The 26,828-nt window shown below is 43.5% G+C and overlaps 1 protein-coding gene across 3 annotated transcripts; it reads left to right on the top strand.

Annotated features, from left to right (window-relative positions):
• Positions 1-17: 17 nt before the first annotated feature.
• Ints13 (integrator complex subunit 13) lies at positions 18-26,828 on the top strand. 3 transcript variants are annotated; one of them, XM_040743613.1, is made up of 18 exons: positions 18-531; positions 1,360-1,595; positions 2,809-2,883; positions 7,225-7,427; positions 8,154-8,234; positions 11,556-11,646; positions 13,082-13,210; positions 14,676-14,760; positions 18,076-18,165; positions 18,442-18,531; positions 19,374-19,552; positions 20,497-20,667; positions 20,938-21,092; positions 21,397-21,627; positions 23,251-23,390; positions 25,738-25,873; positions 26,310-26,387; positions 26,489-26,828. In XM_040743613.1, the coding sequence occupies exons 2-18, from the start codon at positions 1,371-1,373 to the stop codon at positions 26,526-26,528; spliced, it is 2,199 nt and encodes a 732-aa protein (XP_040599547.1). In that variant the 5' UTR covers positions 18-531; positions 1,360-1,370; the 3' UTR covers positions 26,529-26,828. The 3 variants fall into 3 exon arrangements, with proteins under 3 accessions (XP_040599547.1, XP_040599549.1, XP_040599548.1); XM_040743615.1 differs by lacking the exon at positions 19,374-19,552 and having other exon boundaries at positions 20,543-20,667; XM_040743614.1 differs by lacking the exon at positions 26,310-26,387 and having other exon boundaries at positions 19-531.

The following is a 26,828-nucleotide window of genomic DNA, read 5'->3' as shown; positions in this document are numbered from 1 at the left end:
CTCACCAACTCTCGCGAGTCTTTCGAGCGGCTGAGGGTCGCGTGAAGGCGGAGGACGGGAGGCTGAGAGGCCGCGCTCCGCTTCCGCCGAGCCGGGTCCGCTTAAGCCCGGGCCGTGGCTAGGGCTTTGCTTTGGGGATTTTCTCAGGCCGTCCGGGCCATTCTTCCAAACGGCTGATCGGGGACAATCGTGGAAGGCATTTTTTTTCCTCTCCCTTCCCCCGCCACTTGATTAGCTCCGCCCTCTTCCGGTTCGCCTCCTTTTTTTTTTTCTCCTCCCCCTTGCCCGGAGGGGAAGGGAAGAAGGCGGAGCGGAGTGAGAGGGCGTGGTGCGCACGCGCGGGCCCGGGTGCGCGCCGGCGAGCGCGCATGCGCGCGCCCCAGGGTCTCGGAAGCCCGTGTGCCGGGAGATGAGAGCGAGGCCGGTCCTCCGCCGGCGGCTCCGGGCTCCGACCGTGCACCGACTCCCCGCCCACCCTCGCCAGCCTTCTCCCTCGGCCTCCGTCCGTCCGCTGCAGGGCCAGGCACGAAGGTAAGCGAGCCTCGCCGCCGAGGGCTTCCCGGTCCGCGCAGCTCGCACACCGCACCCCCCACCTCCCCCTTGCAGCCAGGTGTGTGTGCGAGCAGAGGCACCTGCGGGCAGGGCGCTGCGCTCCCCAGCAGCAGAGACGACCCCGGGACCGTTGGGGTGGTCAGTTCCCGGGAACGCTCTTGCTCGGCTTCCCCTGGGCTTGTAGAATGTCGATTGTTTTTGTTTGTTTGTTTGTCCGTCCTGTAAGATTTTCATGGGCGAAGCAGGGGCGGCCACCATATGTTCTGTGTTCCTAAGGAAAAGTTTTAGAAGTGTTTCATCCCGTGCATCCGTTTGTTTGGAGATAACCCGGTGCATTAACCGCGCGGTGTTGCAAGTTGCTGGGGGAGGATGAGGGCTTGGGCTCCCTGGAAAGACCCAGTTATGCGTTTGCCTTAGGAGACGTGTATGTGTTTTGGGTTGTCCTTTCGCTGTCAGGTCTTTCCCTGTGGGATTTTTCCCCTGAGCCCCTGGCGAGGATCAGTATAAACGTGTTTGAAGGAATTGATCTGTGATATATAGGTAATAGGAGGCAAATGCAGGTGTATTTCTATTTTAAGTACTTTGTAAATGAAAAAAAAAAGAAGTTATTGGACTCGTTTTGTCTGGTAAAACTGATTGCGTAGTTCAATGTAGCTCATCCCTTGACCTGGGCACCGTAACCCTTGCCCTTGGTTGAACACAATTCTGGCAACATAAGTTAGGCTCACCACCAAATATCGAGGAAAACACACCTAAGTGTTAAGTGTTGTGTATCGGCATTTGACTAGTGTGTTTACCCTTTTACAGACTGAAACAAGATGAAGATTTTTTCTGAGTCTCACAAAACCGTGTTTGTCGTGGACCACTGCCCGTACATGGCGGAGTCCTGCAGGCAGCATGTCGAGTTCGACATGCTGGTGAAGAACAGGACCCAAGGGATCATCCCCTTGGCTCCCATCTCTAAGTCCCTGTGGACCTGCTCGGTGGAGTCTTCCATGGAGTACTGTAGGATAATGTATGACATATTTCCTTTCAGGAAGCTGGTGAGTGTTAGAAACAAAACTATTTGATTGTGTAAGTAGTTAGGTGTCATTGCTGTAGAATTGTAGCTTATGTGTCAGAACTAACTGCCCCTTTGATTATTGTGGTGTGGGTATTTAATTATGGCCTGCAGCATGATGGCTCGTGTGTTCTGAGCACTTAGGAGTTTTAGGCGGGTTCCCAAGTGCCCTCCGTTTGTGATTACACTCTATACTCACTGGCCTGTTAACGGCCCAGTGAGGTAAGTACGGAACAGGCCCTGAATTTTGAGGACAACTGGAAGGAATGGTGAGAGGTTATTATTTTATAGCCCTGGCTGTCCCTAGAACTCACTCCGTAGACCAGGCTGGTCTCAGACTCAGAGGTCTACCTCCTCCTCTGCCTCTCAGATGGGATTAAAGACCTGTGCCACCTTCCCAGTTCCAAAATGCTAAAATGTCTTTTTTTTTTCTTTTTTCTTTTTGTGGTTGTTTTAATTAGTAAGAAGAGATACTGACATTTGACAGAAATTTCAAATATTAAAGCTGCTTTTAGGTTTCCATATTTTAAATGCTTCAGCACTAGCTGCCAGTGGATGGCAAGTGCTCCTCTTGTTTGCAGCAGCCTGAGCTGGGACCCAGCAAAAGTCCCCCTCACCTGACAGGGCTTCGCTCTGTGGTGCTAGGATCAGCCTAACCCTGCATGCAGGCAACACTGCGCCACTGGGCTGAACTTGCATCCCTTGTGGCAGATTTTAAATTTTCATTTTACTGTGTGTCATTTGACTGTCAGTGCCTTGTATGGCTTTCAGGGTTCCACCTATTTCTTCAGGCCTTTTTGGGTTTGCATTTAAACCTAAAGGCCTTTGCACCTGCCGTTTGCTCTGCTTGGAATTGTCTATCCCCGGCTGGTTTTGTGCCTGGTTCAGCAGTCAGTTTGGAGTTCTCTCAGTTGCTGCTAATGTGGGGAGCCCGTCCTCCACCACCTGACCCTGCCTGGTGCCCCGAGGCGTCTGTCACAGCACTTGCTGCTCTCGAGATTCTCCTGCTCGGGTATTAGCTGGTGTCCTCCCTTCACCACGTCCCCCCAGACATCTCCGTGCGGTGACAGAACTGTCATCGTGACTGCCCGCAGAGTTCACGCTTAGAGAATGGTGGATCAGATAGCTGCCGGTGTTAGGAATTGGTGGTGTTTTACAGAGAGTTGAATACTGATTGTCTCTTTGATATCTGTTAGGTGAATTTCATTGTGAGTGACTCCGGGGCACATGTTTTAAATTCTTGGACTCAGGAAGACCAGAACTTACAGGAGGTATGCCTAGGTTTTGAAAATTACCTAAATGTGGTAGGACTTTGTAAGAACGATTTTTAAAAAAAATTCCTATATCTCTGTAAAGTAAAATTCCCAGGCTACATGGAAAGAAAAGCTGCTCTTTCCGTTCCAAGCAAATCTCAGCTCTGGCTTCTGGTTCTGATTTACATGTTAACTATAATGTCTATGTAGCGTGTCTTATTTATTGAGTTCTTAATTTAAACTTTATCCTGACTGTGATGATTTACTAAGACCCTTTCATGCCTCTCCCTTGTTTTTTCTAATCGTTCTCTCAGAATTTCTGTTTAGAATTCTATTATAATATCCATAAAAGTGTTCACTGGTATGCCAAATGTTATTTATGATTATGAATTTGTAGAACTTACCGTCTCCTCTTCCTCCTTGCATACCTGTGGTTGCTCACATCTCTCAAAGCTTCTCAGTGTCTCTTTCACCACAGGTGTGTCAGATAACTCAGCAGTCTCCTGAAGCACCGTCCACCCCACTGCGCAACAGAGTCCTCTTGTGGTCTCCTGTCACATCCTTTCCTCTGTGTGATCCTTTCTGCTCGAGGGTGGCCCTCACACTTCATGTAACATGGTTCTTTGTGTCCATTTTGAATACAGAAGTAATTGCTTTCTCAAAACTGAGGGTCTCATTCCACTATGTTCAGGCTTCGCTGAAGCTGCTGAAGAAATCAGCGTCATTTTATTTAACTTCTGAAGGCTTTAAGGATCTTCCCCCATTTATATTCTGAGCGTTTTCAGTGATGTGCCTTAGTGGGCCTTTTCTCATTTGTTAGATTGGAAAGAGAATATTATGGTTGTATGCTTGGTGTTGTTCTTGTGTCTGTGTTCTGTGTCTTTCTAGAATATCTATTAGTAGGATGTTGGCCTTCCTGGGTTAAAGTAATTTTTTTTAACAAGCACCTGTGTTATTTGTCTTTTTGAACCTTTTAACTCTTATTTGGAAGTTTTATTTGACTGTATTTTAATTTCCAAGAGCTTGTTCTTGTATTCTAATTATGTCCTTTTTGTTAGTCTTCTCTTGTTTTACTTTACATGTATTCTAGAATTGGAGGTTATTAGGGTTTATTTGAAGATCAGTTTTGATCTCTATGTTTCCAGAATTCTTTCCATGTTGAGATTTTCCTTAAATGACTGTTGACTTTTGGCTGTGCAGTCTTGCTTATTTATCAGCAAGGCACTGACCATTGGGTTAGAAGATAATGAGTTGTGGGTAGGTATTCCTGACTGGGCTTCACTGTGGTATAAGCCAGTTGTTTTTCTGAAGGAACCTCAAAATGTCAGTCACCCGATGGTCTTGATGGTCTCTTTGGGACCCCGCAAGGTCTCCGGAGAAGGTCCTCCACTGTTTTTCCTGTGTGCGGTGAACTTCACTGACAGCGTCTGCCACTCACAGGTGGACCCAGAGTGGATTTAACCTTGCTAGTTTTAACCTAGCACTTTGCTGTTTAATAGTACCAGTTTTGTGTGGTGATGTAAAATTTAAACTATAGTTTTTTTTGCAGCCTTTATCATGTGTGTATGCTTAGTAAGCCACAGGTAGATAGTGGTTCCTGTATGGGACAGGACCAACAGGGAGCATATGTGACATTTGATGAAGCTCTGTTGGGCAGTGTCAGCCCAGGCCCTGCCTTGTATGTTGCTGTGCTCTGGCCTGCATGCTGGAGCTTTGCGGATGTGATTGTGTGCAGTGGTCTGGGAAAGTCACTGGTTCACGGGTTAGGGTCTGAGTCCGAGTGCTGCGCACTGACTTCAGACTGTTGGTCCGTTTCTCAGCCCCTTCTGCAGCCTTGATTTGTGTGATGATGCTTGGTGCCTCCTAGTGGGAAATGTCTCTCAGATTCTGTGGGGTGTGTCATCATCATGTCTTTTTCCCCCTTTAGGTAGCTAGAGTTCACCTTGTTCAGTCCTGTTATGGCTTTGTCAGTTTTCATCTTTATAATTCTCATTGACATTTCTTATTCTGCTCTTGTCTCCTTTTTATCTGTGGATTTTGTGCTTTTTTTATGGTGGTGGTGGTGGTGGTGGGAGTGTTCTTGGTGATTAAACTTACGGCTTCCTGCATGCTAGACAAGAACTGTACCATGAACTGAATTCTCCTGTAGACTTTTCAGACCTAGTATTAGATACCTGCCTCATCAGGACTAGTACACTTATGTTTTTTAAAAGTTACTTTACTGTGGTCTTAGTGGAGGGAGCACAAATAAATTTAGGCTAAATTCATTAAGTTTATCCTTCATTATTTAGGAACATTGTGTTTCTGTTAGCTTTTGTGTTCTCCTATGTAGTTTGGGTAGATGTTAGTCTACTAAATTCTTCACTAATGCATATGAACAACATAAAAGAAAGCTGTTAGTAGAATATTGGTGTAAACTATTTGAATAAATTCATTTAAGGTTTTTTTTCTGTTAATGGATGTTCTTCAATGGGAATAAACCTTTCCAAGGTGAGTTTTAACAGAACACTTCAAAAAAATGTGTTTATCACAGTGTTTGGTTTTTAATATTTGTGATGAGTCATTTAAATTGTAACCATGTCTACCTTGTCATTATTTTGAGGTAAGGCACTGGAGAAATCGGTTTTTTTTTGGTTTGGCTTTATACTTTACCTCTTAAGAATATTCTTAATATTCACCATCTTTCAGAAAGTACCATGAAGCAATCTTGGAGCCTTTCTAGATGTATGTGAATAAAAATTAGCACTTGGGAGGCAGAGGCAGATGAATCTCTGAGTTTGAGGCCAGCCTGGTTGGTCTACAGAGCGAGTTCCAGGACAGCCTCCAAAGCTACACAGAGAAACCCTGTCTAGAAAAACAAAACAAAACATCAGCACTTATTTGTATACATCTTCCTTTTCTGCACCTCTGGGGTCTGTCTAATAGTATAGGACTGTACAAGGAGTTGCTGGGCATGATAGCACAGTCCTGTAATCCCAGCATTCAAGAGGAATAGCGAGGGAGGGTCGGGAGTTCAAGATCAAGCTAGACCACATAATAAGGTTGAGGATAGCCTGCGCTATGGCAGATGCTGTCTCAAAAAACCAAACCCAACATGCCCAATCAAGCAAATACATGAATATCCGGTGTTGGGAGGAATCCTACTTTACTATCTCCTTCAATACTCAGAAGCTTTGAGTGTATCAGGAAGAAAGTCCACCATGAAGCCACTCTCACAAGTCACTGATGTTGAAGCTGTTTTTCTGAGAAGTGTATGTAGTACATTGTGGTTTGGTTTCCTCCTCACAACCGGTTGTCAGAAATCCTCATGATTAGGGAGTGAAGTCAGCTGCTTGCAGATACTTAGCAGTCATTCCTCACTACATATTTCTAAACCATCTTTTGGTTTTATGCTAGGCCCCTGATTCTCTAGTCTCAGGTTCTTGGTCAGGTATGGGTTCTGTCTCATGGAATGGGCCTTAACTCAAATCAGTTATTGGTTGGTTGTTCCTGCATGCCTGTGCCACCATTACCCTAGCCTACCTTGCAAATAGTAAACCATTGTAGATAAGGATCTTGATGTTTTGAGAGCACCACCTGAGCATACCCATGTTCAGGGAGTTGTTGCCTACAGCAGCGGGGCCTTGCTGTCAGTTTGTAGAGAGTAGCTTATAGTCTTGGTAACAGCCTGGTTTGTTCAGGGATTCCCATGGGACCCCCTTGGCAAACAACTCAATTAGATGTAACTCAGTCCTGGTACTGGAAACTTCATTTGATGACAAGAGATGGTCACTTGGTACTCTGTCTTCCCCATTTGGAGTTTTCACTTAGATCATCTTCATATATGTCTATATTTAAGCAAGTTTTCTACTGTATTAGGCTTCCATTTTACCCTTCAAAGACGCCTTAATTCTAGCCATCTCTCCCTACCCATTTTCCCTCCCGTAACCCCTTCTCCCCTACTCCTCCTTACTTGATATTAAATTAACTTTCATTCTTGGCAGATATCTTCCATGGTCATAGTGTATAATTTTGTGTGTGTGTGTGTGTGTTGTTAGATTTGGCTTGCTAGTATTTTGTTAAGGGAATTTGTATCCATATGTATATATTTAAATTATTTATTTTTATTTAATGTGCATTGGTGTTTTGTCATGTATTTCTGTGAGGGTGTTGGATCCCTTGGAACTGGAGTTACAGATGGTTGTGAACTATCATGTAAGTGCTGGAAATTGAACCCGGGTCTGTTGGGAGAGCAGCCAGTGCTCTTAACTGCTGAGCCATCTCTCCAGCCCTTAAGAAGCATTGGTTTGTCGTTTTCTCAGGATGTTTTTATCTAGCGTGTCACACTGTGGTCAACATAGCGTCTCTCCCTTTGCTTAGCTCATGGCAGCACTGGCTACTGTGGGCCCCCCAAACCCTCGGGCAGACCCAGAGTGCTGTAGCGTTCTGCATGGACTTGTCGCAGCAGTGGAGACCCTGTGCAAAATTACTGAGTACCAACACGAGGCTCGCACTTTACTCATGGAGAATGCAGAACGAGTTGGGAATAGAGGACGGATAATCTGCATTACCAATGCAAAAAGGTGGGCTGTTAATCACAGTGATCCTTTCCCTGAGAGAATCTTAATTACTATTGTGTCGTTATTTTCCGAAGTATGGACAGCCTATAAATATGAGAGGATATGCAAATGGTTTTCTCTGATTTATTTTGTTACTGTTTGTCTTTAATATTGATACTGGGCTTATTGAGTCCCAGATAAAAATCCATCTTGATATGCTGTGTAAGCTCATGCACACCTGCAATCGTAGTACTGGGGGCAGGGGTCAGAAGATCCATCCGAGTTTGAGGCCAGTGCAGCCTGTGTAGTGAGTTCTAGGCCAACCAGGGCTATAGGGCAAAACTGTCTCAAAAAAAAATCATCTTGGTGAAAATGTTTAGATTATTATGTAAATTGATAAGACTTTCTTCACTGATTTTTTTTTTAAGCTAATAGTATGACATTATAAATGAGTATGCCGAAGACAATCTTTGCAGGGTAGATTTTTGAAATTAGGTGTGCATATGTGTCTGTGTGTGGGTCTTGTGCACATGCGTACAGTGCCACAGAGTGAGCCACAAGCAGTTGTGAGCTGCCAGACGTGGTGCTGGGAGCCAGACTGAGGCTCTCTCTCTGCAGGCCGCATCTGCTCTCCGCCTCTGAGATCCCTCCAGGCCCTGCTGGGTGACTTTAAATGCCAGTGGCAGCACACTACAGCTCAGCAGGGCCTTTGACCTTTTCCTTACCGTTTGTTCTCTTCTTTAATAACAGTGATAGTCATGTGCGCATGCTTGAAGACTGTGTCCAAGAAACAATTCATGAGCATAACAAGCTTGCTGCAAATTCAGATCAGTGAGTATAATTCATAGATGAAATAGCTGTCTTTAACTTCACATGATGTGTATTTCATATTTGTTTGCAATCATTTTTAGTGTATTTGGTAGCATTTCCTTGATTTTTCTTATTTAACAAATCAGATTTTTTTCATTTTCCTTACATTTTAAAATATTACTTTCTTCTCACAAGAAAGGTGCTCAGAATGATAAAACAATACACAAACTTATAATGCATATTTGTCTTGATAGCTCATTATCATACCTTGCTAGGAACTTATATGCAAATTGTGGGTGTTATAAATCATTACTTACTAGTTCAAAATGTAAATAAGTTCATTCATTGCATTGTGTGAATTTATTTTTTAAATGCTAACAGTTGAAAAACTGCTTTATACTCATATCAGTATTTAGGGATGATCAAAACTGTTGATTTTTTTTTTTTCCTATACCAAACAGTTCTGCCACTGTATGGGAACTAACTGGTTGTTGTACAGTTCAGTTAAGACATCAGCTCACTGGAGTCATTACAGCCCCTACAGATTAAGAGCTCAGTTCCTCAGAATTGTATAGACCCCTACCCTTTCAGAACCACTGTCAGTCTGACTTGCCAGCCATCAGGTGTTCCCACAACCCCAGCGTGTCAGACAGTTTACTGTGGACCCCAAGGGTTACAAGGATACAGATGAAGTAGGTGAAACACCATAAATGGCAAGTCCCAAGTGCAGGAGCTTTTACAAACTCTTGGAGATGGATGTGCTGTCTTCACAGTGTGGGGATTTGTTCATGTCACAGAAGATCCCTGTGGTAGTTTGAATGTGAGTGGGCCTCATAATCTCATAAGGAGTGGCACTGTGAGGTGTGATTTTTGTTATAGAGGGTATGGCCTTGTTGAAGGAAGCATGTCAGCTAGCTGCTTTGGTTTTTCCCCACCAGTCTCCTGGGCTGTGCTGCATTGTAGTCCCCAAATAACACACAAGGTGCTGTATTATGAAGCTTGTCTCTTACTGGCTAGCTCTGACTTAAGTATTTACCCCATAATTGTTATTCTAAGTATTTCTCTTACCGGAGAAAAGTTCTGGACTTCTTACCCCTATGGCAGCTACACTGTGACTACCTGTGTTTCTCCTACCCAGAGTCCTCCTTGACTCCTAGTTCCACCTATCTTGCTTCCCTACTGGCCAACAGTGCTTTATTGACATACACACAGGACTTCCCCATCACCTCAGTCAACTTCCTGTTGCCTATAAGCCAAGATGCAGCCACCCTCACACTTGCCTGCACACCACCATGCTCCCAGTCATGAGAATAATGAACTGAGCTCTGAAACTGTAAGCAAGCCACCCCAGTTAAATGTTTTCTTTATAAGTGGCCATGGCCATGGTGTCTCTTCACAGCAATAGAAACCAAACTAAGACAGTCCCTGAGCCCTTTATCTCTGGGACTTTTATGGAGATGTCACACAGGCACGACTGGTTATTTTCTGGCCCCTTTTAGGGGGGGCGCTTAAAGGTCCCAAGCTTCTAATCATAGCATTGTCTTCCCATCTCGGAGCCACATGTGGAGAATCCCAAGCGTTAGGTCATTAGCACAAAGGGACTGCACCGAAGAGATTCCTGAGATTAAGAAGCAGCTGTCAGGACCCTAGATCCAAGATCAGATAGAGAGTGGAAGACACTGTGGGTGCCTTAGTACGTAGTAGGACTTTACAAGGGTTTCAGGAACTCTATCCTATTGTGTGGGAATCAAGATTCACTGGACTCAGTACAGGTTAAGTGAAGTTTACTTGGGGAGATTGCACTCACTCAAGAGGAGTGACCACCGCAGGTTCCAGCTCCAGGGATCTTCCCAGGCGTGGTCAGTCTACAGGTGTGGGCGGGGTGGATGTCTCACTACACTATGCCACCTGCCAGGTCAGTAGTCCAAATGTTTACCTGTTTCATCACAGCCAGTAAGGGTGTGTTTACAGCAGCTGTACTGGACCACAGTTTAGATTGAGCAGTTACTAATTTTCTTATATGGAGTAGGGGCATTGCTGTTAGAAGTGAAACTATCCTTAGTGAAAGGGTTCTCAAGTGTTTAGTAACATCCTTACAGTTCACATGGGAATGGCTCAGTGTCTTAGGGTTTCTATTACTGTGAAGAGATAGCATGGCTATGGTAACTCTTATAAAGGGAAGCATTTCATTGGGGTGGCTTACAGTTCAGAGACTTAGTTCTTTATCATCATGGCAGGACGCAGTGGCGTGCAGGCAGTCATGGTGCTGGAGAAGGAGCTGAGAGTCCTCCATCGTGATCCACAGGCAACAGGAAGTGAACTGAATAGGCCTAGCTTGAGCATAGGAGACCTCAAAGCCCACCCACAGTGACACACTTCCTCCAGCAAGGTCACACCTACTCCAAGAAAGCCACACCTAATAGTACCACTCCCTGAGCTTATGGGGTCAAGTTACATTCAAACCAGCACACTTAGTAAGAAACATTTGTTCCTCTCTTCAGACTCAGAAAGAACAGAAATGTACCTAACAGTGAATGTGTGCAGTTACAACGTTGGATTTTCATTGAATATACTACTGTCAGTTTTCTTCAGAATCCAAGGCGAGGGAAGGGCTGATGAGATGGTTCCAAGTCTCACAGCACGAGTTCAGAACCTGTGGTAGACGGAAAGACTTCCACATGTTAGTCTCACTTCCACTCCCATAAATAAGTAAAAATACAACTTTAAACAATTGAGAAAAATTTTAGTCTAATTCTTAGACGTAATCATTTCTAGGTAGTGATTAGTGATACTTGATTTTTGTCCTTAAAAAAGAAATGCAATATACAGATACTCATTTTCTTTGTGCTAATTACAAGACCTTTCTCTTTATGGTTTCTTTTCACTTTAAACGGATTTTTATTATGCAGAGATTGTCACATAGTTGGCTGCCTCTCCGCTTTGTGCAGTCTCTTGCTCCACAGAAAGCCTTTTCTGAACTCTCGTCTGTAGTGACAGCAGGAGTAGCATTGCCTCAGTGACTTCAGTTGAAAGCAGGGCCCTGGTAGGTGGCCTGGCACCTACCATCAGGGTTTGTAGTGTTTAAATACACAGAAAAGTTTTGCATTTCATTTAAATGTGTGTAATTATTAAGTATTTATACAAATGCAACGGTTGTGTACCGTGTAACTGCTGAGCTCGGAGTGTTAGCAATGCTCATGGTCATACACTATCTGTTATGGCCAGACACTGAGAGTAGTCATACACTGTTTATTATGATAAGGTTAAAGTAGTTTGCTTTTGAGTTCTTTACAATACCTAACATTTTAAGTGAAAGTTTGTTTTGTTTTGTTTTGTTTTAAGTCTCATGCAGATTCAAAAATGTGAATTGGTCTTGATTCATACCTACCCAGTTGGTGAAGATAGCCTTGTGTCTGATCGTCCTAAAAAAGAAGTAAGTATAGACGTACATGGTTGTGAGCTAGAATTAGCCTTGCTGAGGATGACAGCGTTAACCTGATTGCATTGCTGTTTTTTCCTGCTGAGGAAGTATTGAGAAAACGAACCAACATGTCAGATATCTAAGTGGTCAGAGTAGACTTTACAACTTTACTTGTCTTCTGTTTTGTTTCATCGTTGACATTTATTTCAATATAATTGTTGCAAGTCTATAAACTTTATTCTAGTCTGTGAAGTTTAGTTACTTCAGTAATTTTATTTATTTTTTTGGTTTTTGAGACAGGGTTTCTGGAACTCGCTCTATAGACCAGGCTGGCCTCGAACTCACAGAGATTCACCTGCCTCTGCCTCCCGAGTTCTGGGATTAAAGGCATGTGCTACCAATGCCCAGCAGTAATGTTAATTTTTAACCATTTTGAGAAAACTAGATTCTAATAAAATACCCTCTGATAACAAGTAAACCAACTTACACACTCAGGGAAAACCTACTTTCCAGCTTTTGCTTTAAAAGGGAAATCGAGATATTTTAAGTAACAAGATAATTTTGTTTTAGTAAGTATATTCATATCATATCTTTATTGGTCATCCATCTGTATTTAGAAATGTAAATCTATTTATGTAGTTACCGGAAATGTATAATAGTATGTTCTGATGTATTATTTTGTATTTTTAATTTCACCGTGTCCACTATTACCTTAGTCTATGAATTATTTAAGTGAGACTTTCAAGTTGTTGTCTCTATCACATCTTAGGTGTTTTTTGATTATTTTATGCCCTTTTTAGTGATACGTTGGTTTTCATTTTTGGTAACTAAAAAGAATTAGTTATATTATTATTGCTCTGGAATGAATAAAATTTTTGTCAGTCTAGTATACTTTGTTTTTGAGAAAGGGTCTCTCTGTGTAGCCCACCTGCCTGCCTCTGCCTCAAGGAGCGCATCACCACACCCTGTTTTCCTTACTGTACTTTTTGTAATGAAGCCAGTGTTTGTGGTGATTTTCATGTTTCTTCTTGACTTTTTTCTTCAGTTTTTTTGTCCTCTGTAGAGTCAATCATTTTTCTTACAGTTTCTCTATGTGATTTCAAGTCTATTTTCATATCAGTGAGTTAAAAATATAAATATGTATTTAGTGAATATATATTTAGTCTAGATTTTAAGAGGACACATTAATACTGTGGCTGTATTAATGGCTCAGATAGTTCCTGGCTTATAGATTATATATGTTATGGATGAAACTTCATTGATGAAATAATTATCCTGGCTAGTTTTTACAAACACACACACACGCACACACACACACACACCACCCCACACACACATTGTAAAAAGCCACTTGAGACTCAGTGGTCTATAGTAAAATACTCAGCATGGGCCTACTGTGGAGTAATGAATGCTCTGTGGGTTATTTTTCCTGGGTACTCTCCTGCAGCTGTCTCCAGTTTTGACCAGTGAAGTCCACAGTGTCCGAGCTGGGCGGCATCTTGCTACCAAGTTGAATGTTCTAGTACAGCAGCATTTTGACTTGGCTTCAACGACCATCACCAACATTCCCATGAAGGTAGGCGGTCTGACAGTTCTGTGGTTTTTGATGATTTGCTTGGCATTCCTTATTGGCTTTAATTGAACCTTTACTTTTTCTCCCTGTATTATATTTTGTTTTGCTAGCCTACATTCAGTGTCTTTGAACAGGTCAGTAAATCCTGAAAATCAAAAGAAAGGATCACAGAACAAATATTGTGTTGTCAATATTTCTAATAAGAACATGTCATGTGAGATTTTTAAGAACTATGTTCTTACTATTTTTATCAAAATCTGTATTTTAAATTTATTTCTGTGATTCTTTTCCTAAGAGCTGTGACTTTAGATTTTACTTTGTGTATTTGAGTGGATCTTTTATTTCCTGTACTTTCATTCTTACCCGTCCACATGTGAAACAGTGGATAAATAATAGGTCTGACTAATGAAAAGTACCTCATGGCTTCCGGTTGATTTAGTACTCCTCAGATAAAGAGCCATGGCTGTGAATACGTAGTTTCAGCAGTAGATTTTCTGGGAATCTGTCACTGTCCCTATTATCACTAAGTTGTCAGGACCAGCAAAATGCCTGACCCGTAGTTAGCTTTGAATGATTCGCTACTAAAATTGAGTCTATACAGTAACTACTCTTACCAGAAAATCCATGGGTTTCACTTCATAGTCTATACTGACTCGAAACATGGCGTCTTCCTGCCTCAGGCTCCCTAATGCCGGGATCACAGTGAGTCAGTGCCCAGCCGTGTTTCCAGCTCTTTTGCCGTTGTCCCATGGATGCTAAGTTGGATGAGAAATCTTAGCTTTTTACTTTTCATGTTCTCCCAACTTCATTGACTGACTCTTTACTAGGAGTTCTAGGAGACCCTTTAGATTGGCTTTGGTGAGAGGCAGTGAACAAGTAAAATAGTGCAACAACCCTAGCTTGTATCTGAGTGGAAGACACATGCTGGGAAGGCAGAGGAGGCATGCTTGTTGGACCTGACACTTGCCTCTGTAGTCTGTGTTCTCTCTGTTAATAGATAATGCCAAAAGCAAGCTACTAAGCTTGTTTGTTAGTGTTTGTTCCTTTAAACTATTGGTGTTCATTAACTCACTGCAAGTATTTAAAGATGCTGTTGCCTGTTTCTAACAATTATTTTAAGTTTGACTTACATATATTTCAATGATACTATATTTGGGTATAAAAATTACTGGCAAGAAAATACATTTGTGGTTAAACAAATTCAGAATTTCTAGGAGAGTCATTTGTGTTAGTTGTGAACATGAAAAGTCATTATCAGTGTCTTTGTTCAGCCAATAGCTCTAGAGTTCATTACACTGCTGGAAAGTGTTGCATCTTTAAATAAATGACTGGGCAAACCATCCTCTTATTTAGATAACTGGCAGAATGTAATTTGACCTCACTTTAAGCAAAAAACAAAATGAGTAATTTGTGTGATTGTTTTGAAAGCAAACCCAGTTTATTAAAATGTCTTACACTTTCCTTAAAGGAAGAGCAGCATGCCAACACATCTGCCAACTATGACGTGGAGCTACTTCACCACAAAGACGCACATGTAGATTTCCTCAGAAGTGGTAAGAGGCCAACCAAATGTCCTAGCCTAGCACACAAACTGAGCTTGTCTTTGTCTAGACATCATAGTTTTTGTCAACTTGACACAAATTAGATCCACTTGGGAAGAGGGAATCTCAATTGGAAAATTGTTTTCATCAGCTTGCTCTGTAGGCATGCGTCTTAGTTAGGGTTCCTATTACTGTGAAGAGATAGCATGGCTATGGTAACTCTTATAAAGGGAAGCATTTCATTGGGGTGGCTTACAGTTCAGAGACTTAGTTCTTTATCATCATGGCAGGACGCAGTGGCGTGCAGGCAGTCATGGTGCTGGAGAAGGAGCTGAGAGTCCTCCATCGTGATCCACAGGCAACAGGAAGTGAACTGAAGTAGGCCTAGCTTGAGCATAGGAGACCTCAAAGCCCACCCACAGTGACACACTTCCTCCAGCAAGGTCACACCTACTTCAGCAAGGTCACACCTTCAAATAATACCACTCACTCCCTTAGCTTATGGGGGCCAATTACATCCAAACTACCACAGCATGTCTGTGGGGCATTTTCTTAATTGCTAATTGATGTAGGAGGGCCCAGCCTACTTTGGGGTCCCTGGGCAGGTGGGTCTGGGGTATATCTGAGAAGGGTAGCTGAGCAGGCCAGGGCAAACAGCATCCCTCCATGCCTCTTCTTCAGTTCCTGCCTTCAGGCTCGTGCTGAGCTCTGCTTTGGCTTCCCATGATGATGGACTCTAACCAGCCGAAATGCACCTGCTGTTCCCCGAAGTTGCTGTGATGTTTATTACCACAACAGAAAGCAAGCTGGGACAGTGTCCATGATCTAACCCTCTGTAAATGAAAGATGAAAATTTACTCTTCCCTCCAAGCTGTGGTTTCCATCCCTACCCACATGCTTCAGGGGAGGGGGAAGAGTTTTAGCAGCCCTATTTCTGGGCTTTACTTTCTTTGTTTAAAAATTGCAGATGCTGCAGCAGCATGGATCATAATATTCCATTCACTCCTAAGACTGAGGGACATTTTAAGGTTTGAAGACCATTTAAATTCCCAAGGTGGTTCTTTGTAGATTGAAGCTGATAGAATTATGATTGATGTTGAAAGTTGTGTGCATTCACTCTGAGGCACACTTGTGAGCCAGCTGGGGCAGTGGTTGCACATCTAAGGGATCTTCAGATTCATTGACTGAATTACTAGTTAGAGAGAAACTACTATGATAAATGTGTCTACTGATGTTTAGCAAGGGTATGTAGAGAACTTGTCTTTGAAATTATAACTCATGGAGATTGCTAGAAGCCCATGAAATGATGTCAGCTTTTAAGATTTTTTATTTTGACTCAGAAGATTGTATAAAATAGCCTAGCTATGAAAGTGTTACTTGTCTGTGGAGAGGCATGGTGGGTAAGAGCATTTGCTGTGAAAGCGAAAGGACCCAAGGTCAATCTCCAACACCATGAGACGTCTGTAAAGCCACAGTTGGGAGCAGAGACAGGTGGGTCCCCCATGCATAAGTGAATGCAGTCTTCCTACTCCTGCAGAGTGCTCCTGTAGCATTAGGGTCAGAGCCCCCTGCCTATGCAGTACACAAGGGTGTGCATGAGTGAATACAGTCTTCCTGCTCCTGTAGCACTCGGAGACTGCATGTGGTCATGATACGAGCCTCACTGAGGAGGGACTGAACGGGATCTCTGTACGTTAGCCCAGGCGTCTATCTCCCTTAAGCTCCATGTCTGTACATCCTGCTGCCTCATGTCAGCCCCCAGAACAATTGGTGAGCTCCCTGACTGGCACCTACCACTTTCTTCTGCATTTCCATTAGACAGAAACCACAAGATCATCTTTCAGTTGCCTCTCTTGACATCTTGTTGAATTTTACATCCCCGTAGCAGTTTCCTTTCCCTGCTCTTCTCCCAGTCGCTTCTCTACCTCTCCTATGCCTCCACCCCCTCCCATCCTCTCCTCCTCTGTTCTTTTCAGAAAAGGGCAGGCCTCCAGTGGGTAGGGACAAAACGCGGCATATCAAATTGTAGTTAAGACTAAGCACCTCCCCTTGTGTTAAGGCTGGGCAAGGCAACCCAGCATGAGGAATAGGATCCCAAAAGCCAGTAAGAATCAGAGACAGCCCCCGCTCCCACTGTTAGTCCCACAAGATGACCAAGCTACACAACCGTCACGTATGTGCAGAGGGCTTATGCCAGTCCCATGCAGCCTCTGTGGCTGTCAGTGCAGTCTCTTCGAGCCCCTGTGAGCCCAGGTTAGTAGGTTCTGTGGGTTTTCTCATAATGTATTTGACCTCTCTGGTTCCTACAAGCCTTTCTCGCCCTCTTCTGCAGGATTCCCCACCTGTTTCCATCAGTTGCTGGATGAAGCCTCTGATGACGACTGGGCTAGGCACTGATCTATGAGTATAGCAGAATCTTAGAGTATATCTAGAGAGTATCATCAGGCAAAATTTTACTGACATTTTGTTTTTACTCCAGTCCTGTGTAGTTCTGTCCTAAGTCTCTGGATCATCCAGCCTCTGGGTCCAGGAGTTCCAGGCAGTGTCAAGGGTGGCCCACTCTGGTGGGATGGGCTCAGGCTGGACCAGTTATTGGCTGTCCACTCACACTTTACATCAGATTCACCCTTGATTTCATCTTGTGTCTCCAATACACCATCGCTGTATCTTGGCTACCATTAACCATTTCCTGAATGCAGCCCATTACTTCCTCACCTAGCATCCCAAGGGAGAGGGTAAACAGAATAATGCGCACTGTTCTCCTGACTCTGGTATGTGACAGGCCACATGGCTTCACCCTCCTCTGTTGCACTGCTGTCATCTGGTCTTGACCTCTGCCGTTCTCTGCCTGAATGCATTCCCTCCATCTCTTTAATTTCTACACTGTCCAGAGGAGGCTTTTCACAGTGTCTTAGAGAGGCTCTCATGCTCTGTACAGTATCTTTTTTGAACTTGGTCAACTTTGTAATCTCAGATGTGTCCACATCTGCTCCCCGCACTGCGGTTCCATGAAGGCAAAGGTGCCGCTCCGCCTACTCACATATTTACTCCCGAGCCTTGTGGTGCTCTGAGAGGCACACTAGGATTTGCCTGTGCATGTCAGACTTTGAAGCCTCCTGGGTATTGGCTGTACTTTCCATTTATTGGCATGGGCAGGGAGAGATGGTTGCGATGTTTGAGGCTGTAAACCTTTATTACTGGCTATTAAAACAACAGCCTAAATTAATTAAGTTAGTGAATGGAAAATTTGAAGGAAAAAACTGTCACTCTGAAGTGGGTGACCTCTTTAGTAAAGCTAGTGTTTCTTTTTCTGTGACCTTTGTGAAGGTGACACCCATTCGGGCGGCAGCAGTAGAGAAGGCTCGTTTAAAGAGACGGTGACCCTGAAGTGGTGCACACCCAGGACCAACAGCATTGGTGAGTGACGGGACCGGAGGGTCAGTGCGTCAGAGGTCTTCAGAGTGCGCCGCTGGACCTTGGATTTCCTCTGAATTTTTGTTTTCCATTGCCTTAGGGACTCAGTAACCAACTTTTCTTTCTTCCTTCCTTCCTTTCGTTCTTTCTTTTTAATATGGGGAGTTTTATTGGGGGAAGGGGAGGGAGAGAGGAGAGACAGACAACAAATTTTCTTTTTTTATGAACTGTTGGATATTTCATTATATCCTCTCAAATCAGTATTTTCTTGTGTTTCAGAGTTACACTATTGCACTGGAGCATATCGAATTTCACCAGTAGATGTAAACAGTAGACCTTCTTCCTGCCTCACTAATTTTCTCCTCAATGGTAATTTTCAATATTTAGTGTGTCAATTTCAATTACTGTTAAGTGGAATCATCAGTGTCACTCTAGTCTATTTGCCAAAACTGTTTTAAACTCAGTTGGAAATCGCCTTCAATAGGTTTGTTGAGGGTCACAAAAAAGGGTTTTCTTCTAGGGTATTGTCGTGTCTGAGTTTTATTAAAGTTTAAAGTCTGGCTTGGCTCTCTCTTAGAAGCTAGAATAACAGGCCTGAACACTGTATGTGGGCCCGGTTTTCTTTGATTGTTTCTCACTTACTGTATCTAAACAATGTGCTTTCAGGGTTTCACCATACGACTCTCACCCAGACCTAAAATTTAAGGTTCATTTTATTTATTTATTTGTTTTACATCTCAATTATTAACTTCTGTCTTGTAAATTTAAATTTCAAAGCTCTTCTTGTAGCGGGATAATGTAAGTTTTGGAACTATTGATTTTCAAAAATGTCTTTTTTTTAAGGTTCTTTTCATTGTTATACTAAGTACAGTTTGATTATCAGAATTCAATATCATTTGGCTTGTGAAATAGAAAGTTAACTATGCTAGCAAGGTAGTACTGTGGAAAGGATTGAGACCGTGCCTTTTCCTTAGATACTTGCAGCATTAATAACCTGAGAATTTCTTGGTCGTTTAATTTTCATTTTAAATGTCTACCAGGAAGTTTTTCTGTGAACTTGAAATTGAGTAAAGCGTATGAACACGCCATTGTAATTGCTTTTGGGAAACTGGCCACATAATTGTGTAGACTTTACGAAGTCTGAGAGAAGCTAAGTGTTGTGAGTGTGTCGGTGACTCTTGTTACCGACAGCTTGCTCTTGCTTCTGGCAGGTCGGTCTGTGTTGTTGGAGCAGCCGCGGAAGTCAGGTTCCAAAGTGATCAGCCACATGCTTAGCAGCCATGGAGGAGAGATCTTCCTCCACGTCCTTAGCAGCTCTCGGTCCATTCTAGAAGACCCGCCTTCCATCAGTGAAGGCTGCGGGGGAAGAGTGACGGACTACCGCATTACAGTGAGGCTTGGAAAGATGCTCCTGTTATGTCTGTGTTGGCCTGTTTGCATGTTTGTGCGCTGTGTGCATGCCTGGCACCTTTGGGGGCCAGGAGAGGGTGTTGGGTACTCTGGAGCTGAGTTAGAGGCAGTTGTGAGCCACTGTGTGGATGCTAAAACCTAACCTGGATCTTCTGCAAGAGCAGCCAGTGCTCTCAGCCACTGAGCATCTCTCCAGTCCTAGCGTGCAGAGTTCTTGTTATATGTTAAGGTTATGGGGAAAGGCGGTCTCAAAGAAGCGGGTTGTTGTTTCCGTAACCAACATCATTGTATGTGACACCTTCGGTGACTGGGAAGTGTCTGGAGTCTGCAACACTGGAGTTACAGAGAAGAGGGGAGATTAACTTAGTACTTTCCTTTGCTTACATTGACCTTTCAGAGCTTCTTTTTGAGATGATGGTGGAACTTAAATGTTGATTTATGTATATAACTACACTTGATAAACTACCCAGTATTATATAATTTAATTATTAGGCTTTTTTGGGTAATTATTTTTAAGGTGCTGAAAGCCAATCCGTATCCATATGGAAAACTGAGAACATACAAACATCTAAAAACCAAACAAAAACCCTAATTTACCAATCATTACATCATTCAAAGATTAACACTCATCATTTTGATGTTCTACCATGCAGCTTTTGCTTTTTCATAAGCAAACTGTTGTTGCAGTGTGATTAGCTCACACACATTAGGGAAGGTGTGGGGACAGGCTTCATTCCCAGTGTGTAAATGCTGATAGGGCTCACCTGGAAAGGGGGCGGGGCAAGCAGTGAGGCGGGGCCGCTGTTAGAGAACTGGCTGTGCTGACGGCACAGGACAGACAGAGGACATGAAATGACTGTCAGATGTAACCCGTGCTGCGACACTAGACTAGTTTCTAATTGTGTCTTATCTGGTTATCATTAGGATTTTGGTGAATTTATGAGGGAAAACAGGTTAACTCCTTTTCTAGACCCCAGATATAAAATCGATGCAAGTCTAGAGATCCCGCTGGAACGTGCAAAGGATCAGTTAGAAAAGCACACTCGTTACTGGCCCATGATTATTTCACAAACCACCATTTTCAACATGCAAGCGGTGAGTCTTGTTTTACTGTTTTCTGGGTTAGTGTGTATTTATAAATATAGAAAAATCCTTAAAAGTTTGTAATTGGGGCCATTCCTCAAGCAGGAAAGGGAGCGTGAGTTTGTTGCAGCTGAGGAATTAGTGACTCGGGACAGAAGCAGCTGTTATGGGTCCCCTTCCTGTGGCCATCGTACAGTCAGCGTTAGCCAGCTTTGTCCCTAATGCTTTGATGCTTCTTTTTCAAGGCAGATTTTCTTTTTCTTTTCTTTTTGAACTTAACAGGTAGTTCCACTAGCCAGTGTTATTGTGAAAGAGTCTTTGACAGAAGAAGATGTGTTAAATTGTCAAAAAACAATATACAACTTGGTCGATATGGAAAGGAAGAATGACCCTCTTCCTATTTCTACAGTTGGTACCAGAGGAAAGGGCCCTAAAAGGTAGCGCTGTTTTCTTCTTCACACATCATGTTTCCTTAATGGGTGTGGCTTTGTAAGATGATTCTCCATGTGCAGATTGTCTGAGGGATGGATGAGTATGTGTATGTGTAGGTATGATGGGGACATAGGACAGTAGTCACTGCTACAATATAACTTGGAGTTCCGCCATTAACTATGGAGTGAAAGGGAATAAAAATATCTCTATTTGTGTTTCCTTTACCATAGCTAGTGGGGTCAGTAGCACTTAATGTTAGATGTGTAAGTGTGAGGAGCATCTCTGAGAATGTGTGTGGCCTTTCCTCAGAGATGAACAGTACCGCATCATGTGGAATGAGTTAGAGACTCTGGTCAGAGCCCACGTCAGCAACTCAGAGAAGCACCAGAGGGTCCTGGAGTGCCTGATGGCGTGTCGGAGCAAACCCCCGGAAGAGGAGGAGCGGAAGAAGCGGGGGAGGAAGAGGGAGGACAGGGAGGACAAGGCAGAGCAAGCCGTGAAGGAGCATGGGCCGGAGAAGCCGCGGCCAGACTCAGACAGGTGACTTGTGTTAGCTCTTCACGTGGAGCACACCCCGTCCAGTGCGGGCTTGTCCCTCTATAACCGCACTTTTAGACACAGCAGTTTTGTCTTAAAACGGTACAAGCTTGCCGGGCACACGCCTTTAGTCCCAGCACTCGGGATGCAGAGGCAGGCGCATCTCTGTGAGTTCCAGGCCAGCCTGGTCTACAGAGTGAGTTCCAGGACAGCCTCCAAAGCAATACAGAGAAACCCTGTCTCGAAGAAAAAAAAAAAGGTACAAGCTTTTACTTTAGGGCAAAATTATGTTAATTTTTCCTAACTAGTTTCTGGTTATTATTATGACGTTTGATGCCAGTATGCACTTTGAATATTGTAAAATTCAAAAACATAATTTTATGTTGTGAGTGACTTGCTAGGCATTTGTTACAAGATCCATCCTAAAAGAACACTCTGCCTTGTGTTAGAGACAGGCCACACCTGAGTGACCGCAGCAGAGTGTGGAAGGAGTCTTACAGGGTTAGGTGCAGGCTGCCCTTGGGAGCAGACAGCTCACAGTCCTAATTCTGACATCATCCCCAGCAACGAACTGCTTCCCTTAGTGATGTAAAGGCTACAGTTATAAAACCATGACGAGTTGTAAAATGTTAGAGTGTGGCCAGCAGATGGCTCATGCAGGAAGAGTGGTTGAGGCCCTGGGACCAGCATGGCAAAGGTTAGAACTGACTCCTGTCCTCTGACCTTTGACCTTCACAATGCCATTGTGCATGTATTGTCCCCCGCCCCCATGTAAAAAGTTTTAAAGGTTAACAGATACCATAAATGTATCACCTTCTATCTCCTTGCTACAAACCAGGCAAGACAGCTAAGTAAGTATTCTAGTGGCTTTATAGAAAATTCCAAACACACACAGCTGTGTAACAAATGGCCTTGCATTCACAGTCACTAACTCCTGGCAGATCTCTGCTTACACATACATGCTTCCACGTCTGCTGCCTTCACCACTGCGCTGTAGAAGCACAGCGAGAGCAGTTCTGGAAACCGTTCATTCCTAGGCAGCTAGAACACTTGGCTTCTCCGCAGTTTAAGCAGTGCACTTTTCCCTGCCAACTGTAGGAAAAGGAAAGAACTGCTTTAGCCCCAACTGACCTTCAGCATACAGACTTGTGCATAGATGAGAAGTTTTTATCTTACTGAAGAAGCCTAATCAAAGCTTAGAGTGAGCTTTAACCCCTGCACTGGTGAACTTAACTCAGCCTGGTCTGTGCAGTGAGTTTCAGGCAGCCAGGGCTATATAGTGAAACCTTATCTGAAGAAAAAGTAACTTTAGAGTGAGGCTCCCAAGTAATGAAACCTAAATACATACCCCACCACATGTACCACACCACACATGGTAATAAGTCGTAATCATATTAACTTAAGTTCTTTCTAGGTTCATTTTCCCTTTCATCTGACTAATCCCTGAGCTGTGATTGCTATAAAGGGGAGTAAAGTTGTGTTGAGCTCATTAAATTCTTTTACATGAATTTTAATTCTTTTGTGAGATACGATGTTTTGTGAAAACTGATACACAGATAGTGTACTTACTGGGCAATTTATAGACTTGTAAATTAACCTCGGCTTCATTATCTGCGTCTCTGCAAGGTTGAAAGGGATTTTAGAACGAGGGAAAGAGGACTTGGCCGAAGCAGAGGTTATAAAGGACTCACCTGACTCCCCAGAACCTCCAAACAAAAAGCCCCTTGTTGAAATGGACGAGCCGCCACACATGGAAAAGTCTAAAGGTGAGGACGGCCCCGGGAGCCAGGCCCGTGTTACTTCACGCTGTGTCTGTGAGAGAGAGAGCTCCTCATGCCCAGACAGGAGACTCGTTCACAGCCTTGGAAGGAAAGACACTTGTAACGTGAAAAAAATAGGAGGAGGAGGAAAAGGAAGAGTAGTAGCAGTATTCTGTATCATGAAGGCTTTGAAAACAAATGCTTTATGTGAAGTCTGTACAGAAGAAACTGTAAACTAGAAGCTTAAATCTGCCTCAGGTGACAGATGCTGCTTATGGGGACAGACTCTCCACGTTCTCAGTTCATCCCACACACCATGGTGTGTTGTTCACCGTTCCCTTCTACATACAGCACTGTCTTCCCTGCCCCCACAGTTCCCTTGTCTCCCAAGTAGCCGTGAATATGTGCACATAAAAGCCTAGACTCTACATGAGAGAAAAAATGTGTGTGCTGCTCTCCCTCCACCCAGCTGCTGGTACCCAGGGAGGGGTGTGGTAATGCTCATTTAGTGGTAAGCTAAGATGTGACCTGACCAGAAAACCTTTATTTAGTCTTAGTTATAGGCTGAGAAGCTTAATTTCTTCTTGAAGTAATTCTAGGTCTAAAAGGATGGAGCTTGAACTCAAGTTCCTGATGTCTCTCTGAGCCTTGGTGTCCTTGAAGGTCACCTGGGCTCAGGCTTCTTAGGGTACATGGGAAATCATCAGACTGTCTGGTGCCTTCAGCCTGTGTGTCTCCTGGACAGCAAGTCAGGGCGGCCTCACTTGCTGTTGGCAGATCTTGCTAGGATGCTGCAGGCAGGCTGGTTTGCTCCTTAGAGCTCTGTCACACTGATGCTTCAGGTCCCTAATTTCTTTGCTGCTGGGGAATCATAGGTCACCTTGATGGTCTTGTGGTGTCTACCTGCTGTGGGATAACCCTTTGCATACCGTGAGGGTGTGATCCTCTCCTTGCTTCAATAAACAGCTGACTGGCCAGTAGCTAGGCAGGAAGGAGAGCTAGTCTGAGAGAACTGGGAGGAAGGGCAGAGTCTGCAGCCAGATGCAGAGGAAGCAGGACATGCAAAAGATGAGGTAGCAAGCCATGAGCCACGTGACAGCTCGCAAATTAAGAAATACGGTCTAATTTAAAATGTAAGAATTAGCTATTTGCCGAACACTTATAATTAATAGTAAGTCCCTGTGTGGTTATTTGAGAACTGTCTGGTGGGAAAGAAAAGTCCACCTACAAATGACACCCAACAAGGGGTGTGTTCCTTATAGTTTCTGTTACTTCATATGTATGTATGTATGCATTGAGGCTGCTGTTAACAAAATTTAGACTAGAATAAGTTTTGATATATAAAGAGAAGAAACAAACCATGGAAGACAGAAAAGAGAGATGCAGAATTCTGTACTATAGATCCTTCCTTGGAATCATCACAGGAACCACTCCCATTCGATTTAGATTAGTCTCAGAGTCATGGGAGACGCTGAGAGAAGGAGATGAACTTTGTGTACTGAGAAAAGGTACCGAGCCACGTGGTAAGAGCATAGACCAGAAATGTGGGTTAATTTAAAATGTAAGAATTAGCTAGTTAGAAGCCTAAGCTATTAGCTGAGCATTTACATTTAATAATAAGTTTCTGAGCTGGGCGTTGGTGGCGCACCCCTTTAATCCCAGCACTGGGGAGGCAGAGGCAGGCGGATCTCTGTGAGTTCGAGACCAGCCTGGTCTACCGAGCGAGTTCCAGGACAGCCTCCAAAGCCACAGAGAAACCCTGTCTCGAAAAACCAAAAAGAAAAGTTTTTGTGTGGTTATTTGGGAACTGGATAGTGGGAGAGAAAAGTCTGCCTACATCTGCCCCTCAGGCTGTTGCCAGAGTTAGAAATGTTAGGATTTAATCAGTGTCCACTGATTATTATAGACCTCACATGTCAGATGGACCACTGGATTAGAATGAGAAACTTAGATATTTTTTATTCTTTGCCGTTTCACATGTATGAAGTGTATCTGAATCATATCCCCCCCCCCCCCCCCCGTTCCTGCTTCTCTCTCCCCCACATGCCCCCCTCCCACCTTCGCGTCCTCCATTCTACGTTGCAGCCTACGTCATTGTGTCTCTTGTGATCGGCAGTGTTCCTTATACCTGTTTGATGTGCTCCGGGAGACTTGTCCCCTGCATTCTCCCAAGCCAGCAGTGCCTGGTGAACACACTGCCCTCAAGGCTGGTTCTTCTAAGTGCCTGGGCATTTGCTGTAGGTCTATGTGACTTCTCTAGCCTGGTGCAGTGCCTGGATAGTATAAAGTGGACAACTGAAGTGAGGGTTAAGTCTGTTAGATTCAATTGTTTCTCTTTCTGCTCTAACACCAGGGCCAATGTCCTTACTATCCTTGTGGAGTAACAGAATCAACACTGCCAATTCCAGAAAGCACCAGGAGTTTGCTGGACGTCTGAACTCTGTCAATAACAGAGCTGAGTTATATCAACACCTTAAGGAGGAAAATGGGTTTGTGTAATTTCCTGTGGACACTGCTTTGTTGATTGTTAGTCCCAAAATGCAAACTGCTTGCTTGCGGTCAGCAGTTTTCCTTTAAGCTGCTATTATGAGCTAATCTTTCTTCTTAACCTATGAGGCCCTTGGTGCTCATAAAAGGGCCCAGTTGATTGATTATAATTATGAAACTGTCTGCTACTTATAGCATTGTTTTCAGGGGGGATCACACACTGGATCTATGCTATGTTAAAGTGTTAGAATAGAATGAATTTCAGATGTCATTATTTTAGTCAGTTGTTTTAAGAAGAAATCCTCCTACAGTGTATTGTTAAAGAGATTTCTTTTGTAGGACTCTTGGACTAGATGGAGGAGACGGGAGGGTGGTAGGGCAGGGGTCTTAGGCAGTCTCCCTCATCTTCACAGGCTCTGCTTTCTCCCATGTGTACAGTGAGGAGGTTGGACTGACTGGAGGACCCCGAACTTCAATCCCTTTCTTAAAGTGCTCACATTCTCCTGTTGTGAATAGGTTAGATTTTAGTTCCAATGGGTAAAAGTAGGTAAAAATATGGATGCTTAGTAATAATGTTTTAATTTACCATCTCATTTTTCCTCTTCTAAACTTTTCAGGATGGAGACAACAGAAAATGGAAAAGCCAGCCGTCAGTGAAGACTGACTGGAGAAACTAAGTTTAGTATATTGCAAAAATATTTTGGGCAGAATTTGATAGAGTACTTTTACAGCAAGATTGTATAGCTATGTTGCCTGGACTTGTTTTTACATTTGTAAAGAATTTCAACAAATTATCTTTTTTGTACTAATTCTAAGATTGGCAGAGTCAAAATATATACATTTGAGATTTGTCCTCCCAAATCACAATTTATTTTATGGTAAAAGGTGTTCCCTCTGGAAATGTTTTTTAAAAAAATTCTTAGGCTCCTCTTTGCCAAATAAAACTATTAAAATGTA

The sequence above is a fragment of the Mesocricetus auratus genome, unplaced genomic scaffold, assembly GCF_017639785.1.
Source record: "Mesocricetus auratus isolate SY011 unplaced genomic scaffold, BCM_Maur_2.0 Super-Scaffold_100001, whole genome shotgun sequence".
Classification (NCBI taxonomy): Eukaryota; Metazoa; Chordata; class Mammalia; order Rodentia; family Cricetidae; genus Mesocricetus; species Mesocricetus auratus.
The sequence above is the reverse complement of the archived record's forward strand: the minus strand, read 5'-3'. Positions and strand labels throughout refer to the sequence as shown.

What these genes read in the sequence shown, in the direction of transcription:
- Ints13 (XM_040743613.1), top strand. Translation starts at nt 1,371, where the DNA reads ATGAAGATTTTTTCTGAGTCTCACAAAACCGTGTTTGTCGTGGACCAC. An exon ending in CTTGCTGCAAATTCAGATCA is followed by an intron (nt 8,235 to 11,555) that starts GTGAGTATAATT and finishes TTTTGTTTTAAG; the next exon opens with TCTCATGCAGATTCAAAAAT. An exon ending in CTGATCGTCCTAAAAAAGAA is followed by an intron (nt 11,647 to 13,081) that starts GTAAGTATAGAC and finishes ACTCTCCTGCAG; the next exon opens with CTGTCTCCAGTTTTGACCAG.